Source organism: Coregonus lavaretus (assembly GCF_964263955.1).
Source record: "Coregonus lavaretus genome assembly, chromosome: 12".
NCBI classification, from domain to species: domain Eukaryota; kingdom Metazoa; phylum Chordata; class Actinopteri; order Salmoniformes; family Salmonidae; genus Coregonus; species Coregonus lavaretus.
Genome location: NC_139999.1, coordinates 40,240,955 through 40,254,466, shown reverse-complemented (window position 1 = coordinate 40,254,466; position 13,512 = coordinate 40,240,955). Strand labels below are relative to the sequence as shown.

Genomic DNA, 13,512 nt, shown 5'->3' with positions numbered 1-13,512 from the left:
GGCTATTTGAAGAATCTCAAATATAACATATCTTTTGATTTGTTTAACACTTTTTTGGTTACTACATGATTCCATATGTGTTATTTCATAGTTTTGATGTCTTCACTATTATTCTACAATGTAGAAAATAGTCAAAATAAAGAAAAGCCATTGAACGAGGTAGGTGTGTCCAAACTTTTGACTGGTACTGTATACATATTAAATATATTTTATTATATTCTATTTGATGTACTTGGATATCACATAGAAAATAACAGAATAGGAATATAATAGAAATAATAAAATATAAGGTTGAAGGGCAGTGAAATTATGTCCTTTAGACTTATAAAAACCAGCATGGTCCAGTAGTGTACATCTGGTGATGAATTAGGTAAAAGTAGATGATCTTCAAACGATAAAGCATGTGTTTTTTTCTTCTCATTATTCTTCTAATGGATTGGATTTGTTAGTGACTCAGTGCTCACAAGAGCATTAGGCTATGGATGGAAAGCCCCCTTCTGATCATACTGGGATGATTTGCTCCACCTACAGTAACTCATATATAGCTCGTCCTATAGCAAACCATATTTACATCTTAAACATCACATCCAGTCCTCCAGCGTTCTATACCTTCTTGTCTCTCCACAAAACCTCGTTGTCTGATTGTGAACTCTCAACCCGGTGGTCGGGAAATGTCAAAGAGAGGCCCGTGCTGCAGCAGGGGGCGTAAAGGGAAAAAAATAACAACAGTTTATTGCTTTATTTTCACATAATTTATTTTCCTTTCTTATTAAGAAAGTGTCATATCCATTAGCATCAGAAACCGACTCCTAGCTGACTAGCTCCTCTCGCAGCCGCCGTTGACAACAATTTGCAGTCTTCTTGATCATTCCCGATTCGTATAGCCCCAGCCTAACAATCCTTGCCAAACATGTGAGTAGCAACCGCTGCTATATGTTTCATTTAGCTAGTAAACCTGTTATATCTGCGATATGGCTTTCTGCTATGTGTCCCCTACCATTTTCACAGTGTCGGTGCAGTGTTAAATACAAAAAAAAAAACGGTGTTCTGTTACAATCAAACCTGTTCGGCTGTTGAGCTGCAAATCGATAAATGCTGTCGGTGTCATCGTGCGTTTGTATTGCGACGTCTCGATTCATTGTTTTTTTTGTTTTTAGATATCCTCATGCGTTTCGTTTTCTTAGTGTTTGGATGACATAATGAAATCAGTCATATTAAGGGGCAATATGATTATGGCTATAGCAATTTACATTTTCCTCCCGCTTAATAATACAGGGTAGTGCCTAAATCACATCAGGACAGGATCGCATATGTCAGCACAGTGATAGAGGCTACTTATATGTTATTAGAAACACCACAAATTATTACAGTAGGCTATATTTTGTATACATGTTGTATGAAAGCCCTAACAGAAATCACGTGTGTGAATGATCAAAGCATTTGTCTCATATTATGGGCAGGTAAGACATATTGACAGCTGGTGCAACTAATGGAAGTCCAGTTTGATTGGGGGGATTGCACACAATCATGTTAGTCAGTTTTTCTCAGTAGTCATTTTCTGAAGTTATAACATGTTAGGCCTAATAAACATGGTAATGTAGCAAATGCAACATGACCATCAATTAAAATAAATGATGCATCATAGTAGTGGAAATACCAATATCTGGGCCAGCTGACATGCTATTTATCTCTGGTCCCAAGGGTGGCACCAGACTACACTAAACGCTTTGGATTCATGACCCACACTTCTAATGTCTGGTTTTATCTTGGATATTGTTGTCCTCATTTATTTCTGGTATACAGGTGATGAGTTAGGCCTAGTCTACTTCATACTCAGAGTTTGGGTGACTTCACTTTGGTAAAAAAAAAAAATATATATATTGTAAACCAGGGCCCGTATTCATAAAGCGTCTCAGAGTAGGAGTGGTGATCTAGGATCAGTTTAACCTTTTAGATCATTATTGATTAGAGGGGTGCCTGATCCTAGATCAGCACTCCTACTCTGAGACACTTTATGAATACAGGCCCAGTAGTAAACCTTCTTTCCATTATTTAACCATGTTACTCTCCTCTCTTGCAGGAGGGAGAAAATACTGCTCCTGTTGAAGATGTCCATCCAATTTACTAGCTCTCTCTCCACCATGACACTCAGCAGAGGACTCTGGGATTGATGCTGGGATCACTCCCACTGATGGCCTGGACTGGGTAGGAATACTGCGTGCGTGTGTGTGTGTGCGTGCGTGCGTGTGTGTTCATAGGATAATGTCTATCTACTGTATCTTTCCCTCTGTCCTGTAGGTTTCAGCTGTCCTGCTGAAGCTATGGGGAGCTGTTGGAGCTGTCTATACAGAGACCCCATCCAAGACAACCATCTCACCAAATTCAAGGTTCATCTCTAAACCCTCATCTGTTTGCTACCTAGTGTGTGTTGTATCAGCTACCAACACTCTTAGAAAAAAGGGTTCCAAAAGTGTTTTTCGGCTGTCCCCATTGGAGAACACTTTTTGGTTCCAGGGAAAACCCAGTTTGGTTCCAGATATAACCATTTTGGGTTCCATGTAGAACCCTCTTTGGAAAGGGTTCTACAGGAACCCAAAACGGTTCTACATGGAACCAACAAGGTTTCTTCAAAGGGTTCTCCTATGGGGACAGCCGAAGAACCATTTACGTTCTAGATAGCACTTTTTTTTCTGAGAGTGTAGTCGATGGTATATTATTGTTATGAGGAACTGTTCTTTCCTGTTTTTTTGTCCTATTCCCTCTGCTATTATTGCTCACATCGAGCAATGGATAGTCAGCTATCCAGCTATCTAATGATACCTAATATCTGTACTGTGCTCTGTTAATCTTTGTATACAGTTAATGACTGCATTATAGACAATGTACCTCCAAATACAATAACCTGTCTTCTTAATTTAGCCACATATTTATGCTCTGCATCTATGTCGTGCTTACGAAGACTATATGTATGCTATATAAAGCCTTTATAAGTTGTAGCTCGTTTCAAGTGGGACCACAAACATGACTGGGATAACTTGATTGTACTTTTTGGTATTTTCCTATGGCAGGTAACCAATGTGGATGATGAGGGGAATGAGTTGGGCTCTGGGACCATGGAGCTCACCCAGACCGAGCTCATCCTGCACACACGCAAGAGGGACGCCATTCGGTGGCCCTACCTGTGTCTGCGGCGCTACGGCTACGACTCCAACCTCTTCTCATTCGAGAGTGGCCGGCGCTGCCAGACTGGACAGGGTGAATCTGAAACACCGGGAATAGCTAATACTACATAGACAAAATGTTGCCCTATGAAATGTGTGTACATACATGTGTATATGCAGAGCTGAATAGGGGCAATGTTTGTGTTCTACTTTTAGAATGGGAGAATTGTACTTAACTGATTGGCCAGCTGCTGTTATATTAGCAGCCTAAAGTTGGTTGTTGTCATTGAGTGAATTGTCAGATAACTTATACATTTGCTTCTGGGTTTTCCTTTCGGTCAGGAATCTTTGCATTCAAACAGCAACAGTTTTGGATTCATTTAAGATAACTTCAACATTTATGTGTGTGTTTTCTCTGTGGTCGTGCAGGAATCTTTGCGTTTAAATGTTCTCGTGCGGAGGAGATCTTCAACCTTCTCCAGGAGCTGATGCAGTGCAACAGTATCAATGTGGTGGAGGAGCCTATGATCATGCCCGGCAGCGGGCATGCACGAGAGATAGACATGCCTCGCACCCCACAGACACCCAACAGTAAGCACAAACACAAATATAAACACACACACAAACATCCAGTACACACGTGTGTGTCATCTACAGTACATGATTGCATCTTTGCTTTTGTTGAAGGCTGTGAAGGTGTTTGTGTAGCAATTTCACTGCAATGCAGGACAGATGTGAAGCAAAAGCTGAGAATATGTGTTTGAAGATTTGAAAATAGTTTGGGGGGGAAACTCAGTAATATTTCCGGATATCAGGGATCTGGTGCCGAAATGTCTTCCAGTAAATCCTTTCGTCAAACCCAGTTTCCATGAGCCAACCTGTTCAGAGGCAGGTAGGGAGGTGGACGAGTAGAGCAGACAGGGAGGTGGAAGGGTAGAAAACACAATGACTTGGGGGTAAAACAAAGGTTACATTACTAATCAGTCTATGCAATACACCACACACACATACACACACATACACACTGTCACGATCGTCATTTAATGAAGCGGGCCAAGGTGCAGCGTGATATGCGTACATAATTTATTAGATGTACCACACACGAACAAAAACAACAAACGATACGTGAAGTCCAAGGTTACCAAACACAAACCTTACACGGAACAAGATACCACACCACACAAATGCCAAACGACTACCTAAGTATGGTTCCCAATCAGAGACAACAAGCAACAGCTGATTCACGTTGCCTCTGATTGAGAACCACCCCGGCCAACATAGAAACACAAAACATAGAAACTAACACCCTGGCTCAACATTAAAGAGTCCCCAGAGCCAGGGCGTGACACACACACACACACCAGGGTTTCCGTTAGGAAAATGTGGCGCCGGACAATTGACCAGCAGCATTTTAATTGACCAGACATTTGAGAAATTTACCGGACCCATATGCATTGGCTGCGTAACTGATTAGGTACTCAAAATGACAGAAATCACATTTTATTAGATTTATAGATTATGGTAGTTCATTTTAACAGAACATGCAACTCGAGGATGCAACGGCATGTGTCCTTCTTACCAAATTCCGATGCACACTTTGAAGATGTTAGAATAACTGTCCACATTTCCTCAGCCAACAAGACGAGTAACGAACAGCAAAATCACTAGCCTATGTCAATCTACTATCCCCCATAGTAGAAAAGTTTACCTATTCTATTAGTCAGCTTATCGTTCTGTGCGAGAAAGAAATAGCCTATTCCAAACAGACTCTGGGACAGTTGTGGGACAATAGATCCCAAATTCATACAACCAGTAGGCCTAGGCTACATAAGAATTAACGTTAAAAAGCAATGAGGCTGATGCAACAGATCAGAACGTTTAGCGTAAAATGTTGCTAAACTATTATTTATTCATATTATAAGCACAGCAATGTGCACAAGGCAGTAGGCTACACGCAAATATTCGTTCCATAATGCAATTTGCAGGAAAACACTTGTCAAAAGCTGGACTGTGCACACATGAGAGGGATTTCATGTGAAACTTAGAAATATAGATAGAGGGGAGATCTAAAGATTTAACAACTAGCATGGGTTGCTAATATGACTAGATTGTACCTTTGGCTACTGGACAATTAAAGAAAGTTGATTTGAAAACCAATAGAACATGAGAGAAATAGGCTACTGGTTGCAATATGGAAGTCTTTATAAAATAATTGCCTACACGATATGGTCAGATTTTTGCTAGGCTACTTTGAAGCAAGGTAAGACATGCCTCATAATATGAAGGAAAAAATTAAGGTTTCAAACAAATAAGTGTATGGTTTCAAAATGCATACTGCCTCCAGTTTATGGCAAAGGGGTGTGTGACGGTCTAAAGCCTGCCTAACGTTGCCTATAGATGCACTTAAATGGCAAATGGGAAGTGTGCTTCAATTAGGCTACCAGTTGAGAAATAAAAATAATAGCTATTTTTAATCGTGGCCATCAAAACTGTTTTTGACATGCAATTGCATTTAGAATTGTTGCGTAATCATTGGGCTTATAAAAGCACGTTTCACTACAGCAGCAACAAACAATCTGTTAGAGGAGCTGTAGCAGCAACTCTCCTGCTGTCTGACAGATTTTCCACTGAAACTAGGCTCTATATCTGTATGCTGTGCGCATGTGATAAATAAGATACATAAGAACTAACAACAATACACACGGCAATTTAATTCCACAAAGTTATGCAAATTAACATATAGACTGAAAAGCATGACAAATGAATTTACATAGCCTGATATTTCCATCAATGAATAGGCTAAAAATGATTATTTTGCAATGGGATTTTTCTTCTTCTCCCGAACAATTGGCCGGCGCCAGCTCCAATTTTATTTATCAGCTTTTCATATTTTTTTATCGGCCAAAAGCCAGCTATTACCGGCTAACGGAGACCCGGAAACACACACACGCCATTAGACATAAAAACATCTAACCTCATTCACCCAGACTCCCATTCAACACCGTGTGTATTGTTCTCTGTCTCCAGCTCCAGCATTCCCCGTCCAGGGTTTTCCCAACGGGTACCCGGGGTATCCCATGAGAGCTGAATCCTCCCAGCCCTCTCTAACTGACGACCCCCACGGCCACAGCCACATGGGCCTGGAGGACCAGGTAAGACTGACCCCTCACCTCTCCAGTATGATTTTCACATTATATACCGAGCAGCACTGTAACCACTGCTGACTTGCAATGTGTCTGTAATATCCTAGGGAAGGGTGATCTCTTAGTCCTTGCTAATCTCTCCTCTCTCTCTCTCTCTCTCTCTCTCTCTCTCTCTCTCTCTCTCTCTCTCTCTCTCTCTCTCTCTCTCTCTCTCTTCTCCTTCTCCCTCTCCCTCTGCAGGCTCACACCTATGTGAATACTGTTACTGTGGATGGGGAACTCTCCAGTCGACACTGTGTACACTCCCTACCCGAGGTGCGGCCTACTTCCTTCCCCGAGTCAACCCGGGGAGCCATGCCTGTCGTGGGCCAAGGAGGTGGGCAGGCCAGCATGCACTGTTGTCCCCTGGAGGAACAACGCAAGGAACCCCAGGTATTCCTTCAGCCTTCCTCTCAGGAGGTCAAATTCATGCTGGGACCCACCCCTGCACAGCGCCACCTGCTGGAGAGAGAGAGGGAGAGGCACGGTGGTCACAATCCCCACGCCATGCGGCCTGTAGAGGGCACCACAGGTTCAGAGACAGAGGGGGACGAACCTCCTCTGCACGTGTGCAACTCCCACTCCTATCACCACCCTCACTACCACCACGTGATGCACCGGCACCCTGGCCACGAGCACCAGGAGGGCTGCCAGCTCACCTACGAGAATATCAATGGCCTAAGGGGGGGCCGCCGGCTGAGACTTAGCCCCAGCAGCATGTCCCAGTCTGTGGGCTCCAGCAGCAGCAGCAGCACCACCGGAGACAGTCACTCTCACCCACAATCACACCCACACCCACTCCACCCGCACCCCCACGGCCCATCTTCTCTGCCCCCCCAGGGGTACCCCTGTGAGCGGGGCGCGGGGATGGGCGGGGGTCACCGGCGGACAGCTCTGCTCAACTACGAGAACCTGCCGTCGCTGCCGCCGGTGTGGGAGTACCGCGCCCTGCAGAGAGACGAGGAGCAGGACGAGGATGACGAGGAACAGGATGAGGAGGAGTACGAGGAAGAGGAGGAGGACTTTGACGAGTACGAGTTTTCAGAGGGTCCAGGGACGCCCAACGGGTACCACCAGGAAGGGCTGGGGAGGGGGGGGATCCACCGCGACGCCCTGCAGAACTATGTCAACACAGAGCAGGTCCAGCCCAGTCGGCTGCGACATGCCTGCCCCCCTCACCCCCAGCACCTCCAGCCGTGCCACCGCCAGTCGGACCGGGGCGGCCGAATATTCAGCTTTGATTTCCGTAGGCGGCCTGGAGGAGGGTTTGGTCGGGGGGAGGGTTGCGAGCACGGTCACATGCCCCCGTCGAGGCAGCTCAACTACATCCAGGTGGACCTCGATGCGGAGCCTCCATGCCAGGCCCTCGGTGGGAGTGGAGGAGGGGGAGCCCAGTCTCAGCCCCAGCCACAGCACCAGCGCCTGCCGCCCCTCAAATGTGGCCCCCAGCAGGCCCCACGGCGCAGTGAGTTCTACGCTGTGATTGACCTGAAGAAGACAGCAGCCATGTCCAACCTGCAGAAAGCCCTCCCCCGGGACGATGGGACATCGAGAAAGACTCGCCACAATAGCACAGACCTGCCTCTGTAGACGCAGCGAGGAGGGGAAGAGACAGAGAAACATGAAGGGAGGGAGTAGAGAGAGAAACAGGTTTGGGTGGACAGACAGGTATAGGCAACTCAGCAGCACACTGGATCCCTCATTCTCATCCTTCCATCTGCCTGTCCTGTCCTGTCATGTCCTGTCCTGGCCAGATGGATTATATACAGGTACCTAATTAGAAAACGAACTAAAACCTATCTGTGCATATTCCACTTTATGGAGCAAGATTGGTTTGAAGTTGCCATATTATTGTGGGTCACTTTCTCACTGTGGTGAGATGCTGTCTGAGTTAGCAGCAGAAACCTTGGTCGTGGTTGGCTGGGTTTATGGTTAAACCCTTTAGCTACCATTGTTTTGGGTTAAACCTTTTGGCAGTGTTTTTTTTTTTTTAGCTTTGTGGTGGTTGCGTTGCGTGCCAATGCCCCGGGTTTGGTTCAGGGTGGGAGCAGGAATGGACGAGTTGATGGTTGATTTTAGATATAAGAGTATTGCCCATCATAAAGTAGCTAGGTTCCTCATTCCGTTATCATTCAGTGTTGTTGTTTTATTTCTTTTACGTCCCTGTTTACGAACATGGGCCACTATCGTGTTCAGGTTTACTAGTCTACATTGTAAAATTGACTGAACATTTTCTGATATGAAAAACAGTTTGTTATTCCCTCAATTTAATTATAATAATGTGCATTCTTCACCTCACTAGCACTTCTTCTGACCCTGTGACTGATAGAAAGGACAGTTGATTATATATATTTACAACTATCTGCCCTCAGGAATTAGTACAGAGCAGTACAGTTTGCACATTATCCTTTGGAATTGTAATCTTACATCCTATCCAGTATGATATTTTTAGTCTAAAAAAGACCCCATAACAGAAAGAAAATGTATGAATATATTTTCTCTCTCTTAATCCAAGATTAAATATCATACATTTTTCACGTTGAAATTATATCTAAAATGGAAATAATAGTAACCTTGATGGCATGATACAGTGTGTTGATAGATTTTCAACATCCGCACACGCACACGACATAGCTATTGAGATGATTGAATTCATCTCTGACCCCATATCATTCCACTTGAATAGGAATCCATATCTAATTCCTAAACTATGGTTACCTTTGCACTTTTTTACCTTTGAAGTCCCCACAGTTCAGAATCCCTGCTCTGGAGTAACAGAAAGGTTGTGATCTGACAAACTCCTTCGAGATGGTGATGTCATCACACAGGCCCAAATATTGTATGGATGTTGTTGTTTTTTTGCAACATTATAGAGACCAATAGCAACTTACATTTTTTAGAGAAGTTGATAACCTGTGATAATGGCTTAAATATATTAATAATAACCTCACATAAAAAGTACTGGTTTACTATTTTAGTAAGTATCAGATTGATAACTGAGGGTTATCAACTGAGGGTCTGTTTAAAGGGGAATATATCAGTATGTTTAATGTTAACTGTTGATGGGAAAGTCTTATATCATTGAGCATTTGGCTGAGGATATTATGTATTTATTTATTTATTCATTGAGATGTCTATATTGTGATTGTTTTGCTAAAAAATGTGACAAACAGTTTTTCGTAATCTAGTCAGTTGGTGATTTGGAGACCAAAGTATCACCAGTCATCATCATACTGTCTGGGACACCATTGTAATACCATTGTTATGCCTGTAATTAATAACATTACATTCTGAAGAAGAAAGACTGTATTAATATATTAAAGTGCCAAATCTTTACTGTTACCTGTTTGAAAATTATGAATCAAATCAATGTGCCATTAGGATGTGTAATAGAAAACCTGAGGGCTAAGAGGCAAGGAGTTAGCCTACATGTCAAAAACAAAGGAAAGAGCTTGGAGGTCAAGGGCCGTATATATCAAGAGTAGGAGTGCTGATCTAGGATCAGTTCTCCCCTGTCCATGTAATTGTATTCATTATGATCTAAAAGGAAAAACGGATCCTAGATCAGCATTCCTACTCTGAGACTCTTGATACATACTGTACGGGGTCAGGGTTTATATATTGTTAACCCTTTGTACTCCTCCTCATGAATTTGTCTAGCTGATCCAGGTCAACTGGACAATAAAGGGCAAGAAAGACACATTTCACCTCATAGACTAGGCTATACATTGACAGCCATATTGGAGTGAGACAACGGATTCGTTATATCTATCTAGTCTTCACAACTCCAGTGGTTTTATGCTGCTATAAACATATTGAGACAGTATGTAAGCTATTTGTCATGGTAGAAGTTCAGATAGTAAGAAGAGGTTGGGGTGGTAGTGTCTATGCAGGATTATAAACTGGGTGGTTCGAACCCTGAATGCTGATTGGCTGACAGCTGTTGTATATCAGACCGTATACCACGGGTATGACAAAACATTTATTTTTACTGCTCTAATTACATTGGTAACCAGTTTATAATAGCAATAAGGCACTTCTGGGGTTTGTGATATATGGCCAATATATCACGGCTAACGGCTGTGCATAAGAACAGCCCTTAGCCGTGGTATATTGGCCATATACCACACCCCCCCGGGCCTTATTGCTTAATTGTTTACCATATTGTTTAGTAAATGGAACTACCATTTTCTTATTCACTCAAGATCACTGCATCAGGGCTACCAGTATGAAAATGTGTTTGTAATTCAAAGAAGTTTAAATTTCTCATTTCTATTTCTTATTTCACTTGGATTGGTGTGATAATCCACATACCAAACCTTGTTTTCATTACAATCTGGCTGTCTAATCTGAAGTAATGTGGCTGAAGGTGCAGCACAGGCCTAGCAACTGTAATCCTCATAACTGCTTATTTAATCTAATGGAAAGAGATACGTAGGTCTACTCACTATTGGTGGATATTTTTCAGACAGGGATATATCCGTTTGCACACATATATTTTCATGATACATTTAAAGGGTGTTTACATTTCGCAATAATGGTTTAATAGAGTTGTATTGTTGGAGATGAGGTTTATTCAGACCAATGTGTGCGAGGTTCGAGGTGTTAATGTTGATGGTTCTACAGGTCTGTTGTATTTGATCCCCTGTTTTTATGTGAATCAGCATTGTAAGTAAGACCCTCCTCTCTCAGGCCCCCTGTTATATAACTTTGTTATTGTATACATGCTTAGATTAGCACGTGAAAAAATGTTTGTTTCTGTTTTCTTGATTGTCTTATACAGCAGATTTGCGCTTACTCAACACCTGACTTAATTGTGCCATAAGTGACTGTTGCCAAGCTTTCTGGAGGATGTGTGGCTTTCGAATGTTGAAGCCTTTTAAAGGGTCAGGTTAGATATCAGAAGGCATATGGCAAACATATCTGTGTATCGTGTTTGCACTGATACAGTGGTTCGGACTGTTTCTAAAGGTTTGACGGTTTATATATTCATTAGTCAGTCATTGTTATCAATTAATCAATTTGGTGACACTTAATTTTAAAGGTACACAGGAATAGTACCTTAAAGTGTGTTCCCTATACTAAAGTGTTACCAGAAATAGTGACACTTTATTGACCACAAAGGACTTTTTGGGAATCATATCTTGTCATATCAATGTTGTCACTTTGATGTTCCTTGAAAATGCGAGAAAAGATGAACGATTAAGGATTGTCCGGTAACACATGACTTATGTTTAAATAAAAAAACACTTAATTAAGGTCTAATGTATAGCTAATAAGACACAGTAAAGGCCTTATGAGCTACGTATATACACAGTTATAAACTACAAATTAGTGGCTAATATGTGTACCATAAAATAAAGTTTGACCAGAATTTCATTCAAACAACTGGTTTTTGCTCTTTTCTGTAATTTCATCACAACTGCCTGACAGACAGATCACCATAAGGTGGCGTTTCTTGCCACAATGCTCTGTATTATGTGAAAATAAGTAAATTTCCTTCCACAGCCCCTCAAAATGCCACTCTAGGTCCAAAATGCACTTAGTGCCATAATATTACCAAGGTACAAACAAAGTAGCTCAATGTTACATTGATTTGGTACTGTACTTCAAAATATTTGTTTGTTTGTTCATTTGTTTATTTATTTACCATTGAATGCATGTGTGATATCCACTGGTGGGTGACGATGATGCTGACAGGGGTCTGTTATTTTCATCCAATCACATGCTGAGCTAATGCTCTTCTAAGACCAGAGCAATGGAAACCTGTTGAACCTGTATGTTAATGGTGATAATAATATGCCTGTGATGGAATATGTATTGATTGGTTGATATAAAGGTTGGGTAGGCCAAACTAAATGACTGTGATGTAAACTAATATTTGACTGAGTGCCAAATGTCCTTGAGTACTATGACTTTGACTAAAGGCCAGGGACACACCTGGCTGAGATTCACTAGGAACTCTATAGGACTCTCTCTGAGAGACGCCAATGACTCTGTCTCTCACCCTCTGGTCTTGGGTTTACCTGCGGTATGAATGTAATAAGCAAAGAGAGACTGAATAGCTGAAGGGCAACTATGCTTAATGTTTCTATCCTTGCTGAAAACAAAGAAAAGGTGAGTGTTCAAAAGTTTTGTCTCAATTTCAAAATGTGCAATCTGAATTTCTTCTTCGTATATTTGCATTACTTGTAAGGATGTATCTCTCTGTATGTACATTACACATTACACATATATATATATGAGTATGATGCAGTGAAGGTATTCTCTTATCTTCATTGGAGTTACTGTAACTAAGCTATTTTTGCTACATCTGTTGAAATGTGGAAAGATTAAACTCATAGCATCTCATTATTTTGGTGGGATAAAAAACATTCTATATACCACCACTCTGAGACAAGATGTCCAGCATAATACAGGATGTTGTCTGCACCCCTTACTGTCCCTGTCCCACCAATGTCCCAATACAAAACTAAACAGGCATGCCATTTGGTGAATGTTACCATTTTGGTGAATGATGAATGCATGCCATTTGGTGAGAGTTATGGTATATAAACCATTGAAGAGCGGGACTTGTATGTGACTAAATGTAATGTCAACATTAAAATTCTACTGTAAATAACATTTTATTTTGATGACCATTTTAATCCAAAGTGGATTTTTAACACTGAATCTTTCCATTGGAGGAAATTATCAACAGCTGCCTGTACATGTTCAAATTGACCTCAGAGTCATTCCACCTCAAAAAGCACAAGAAAGAGGATTTCGACACCCCCATCTCAGATTGGTATGAAATTGTTTCTGTAGTTAGAAACAGATAAGATAAGCAGTCCTGTAACATTATTCTGTTGAAAGATAATTTGAACTCTGAGAAATTGAGCTAATTGATTGCACCCAAATTGGCAATTTTAATGTGTTTGATTCGTATAATATTCAATAAATATGGTACCTAACATCCAATTTGGACCAAACCTCTTCTTAACAATGATTAAGATATGAGGATTCCAAATAAATAGTCAAAAGCCACCCACGGACCCCCCAAACCTCACACCAAGCCCACCCCAACGGCCAGTATACAGTATCAGTTCTCTATGTTTGACAAGTATTAAGAAGCTCCTGCTTATATTGTTTATTCATACTATGTAATGTATTCACGGTAAATTTGGTGA

The 13,512-nt window shown here is 41.7% G+C and overlaps 1 protein-coding gene across 1 annotated transcript; it reads left to right on the top strand.

Moving 5' to 3' along the window:
* Positions 1 to 749: 749 nt before the first annotated feature.
* Positions 750 to 11,874, top strand: LOC311138637 (fibroblast growth factor receptor substrate 2-like). The gene is made up of 7 exons (XM_084173410.1): positions 750 to 912; positions 2,081 to 2,205; positions 2,299 to 2,387; positions 3,069 to 3,255; positions 3,591 to 3,752; positions 6,189 to 6,313; positions 6,545 to 11,874. The coding sequence occupies exons 3-7, from the start codon at positions 2,322 to 2,324 to the stop codon at positions 7,931 to 7,933; spliced, it is 1,929 nt and encodes a 642-aa protein (XP_084029536.1). The 5' UTR covers positions 750 to 912; positions 2,081 to 2,205; positions 2,299 to 2,321; the 3' UTR covers positions 7,934 to 11,874.
* Positions 11,875 to 13,512: the final 1,638 nt, after the last annotated feature.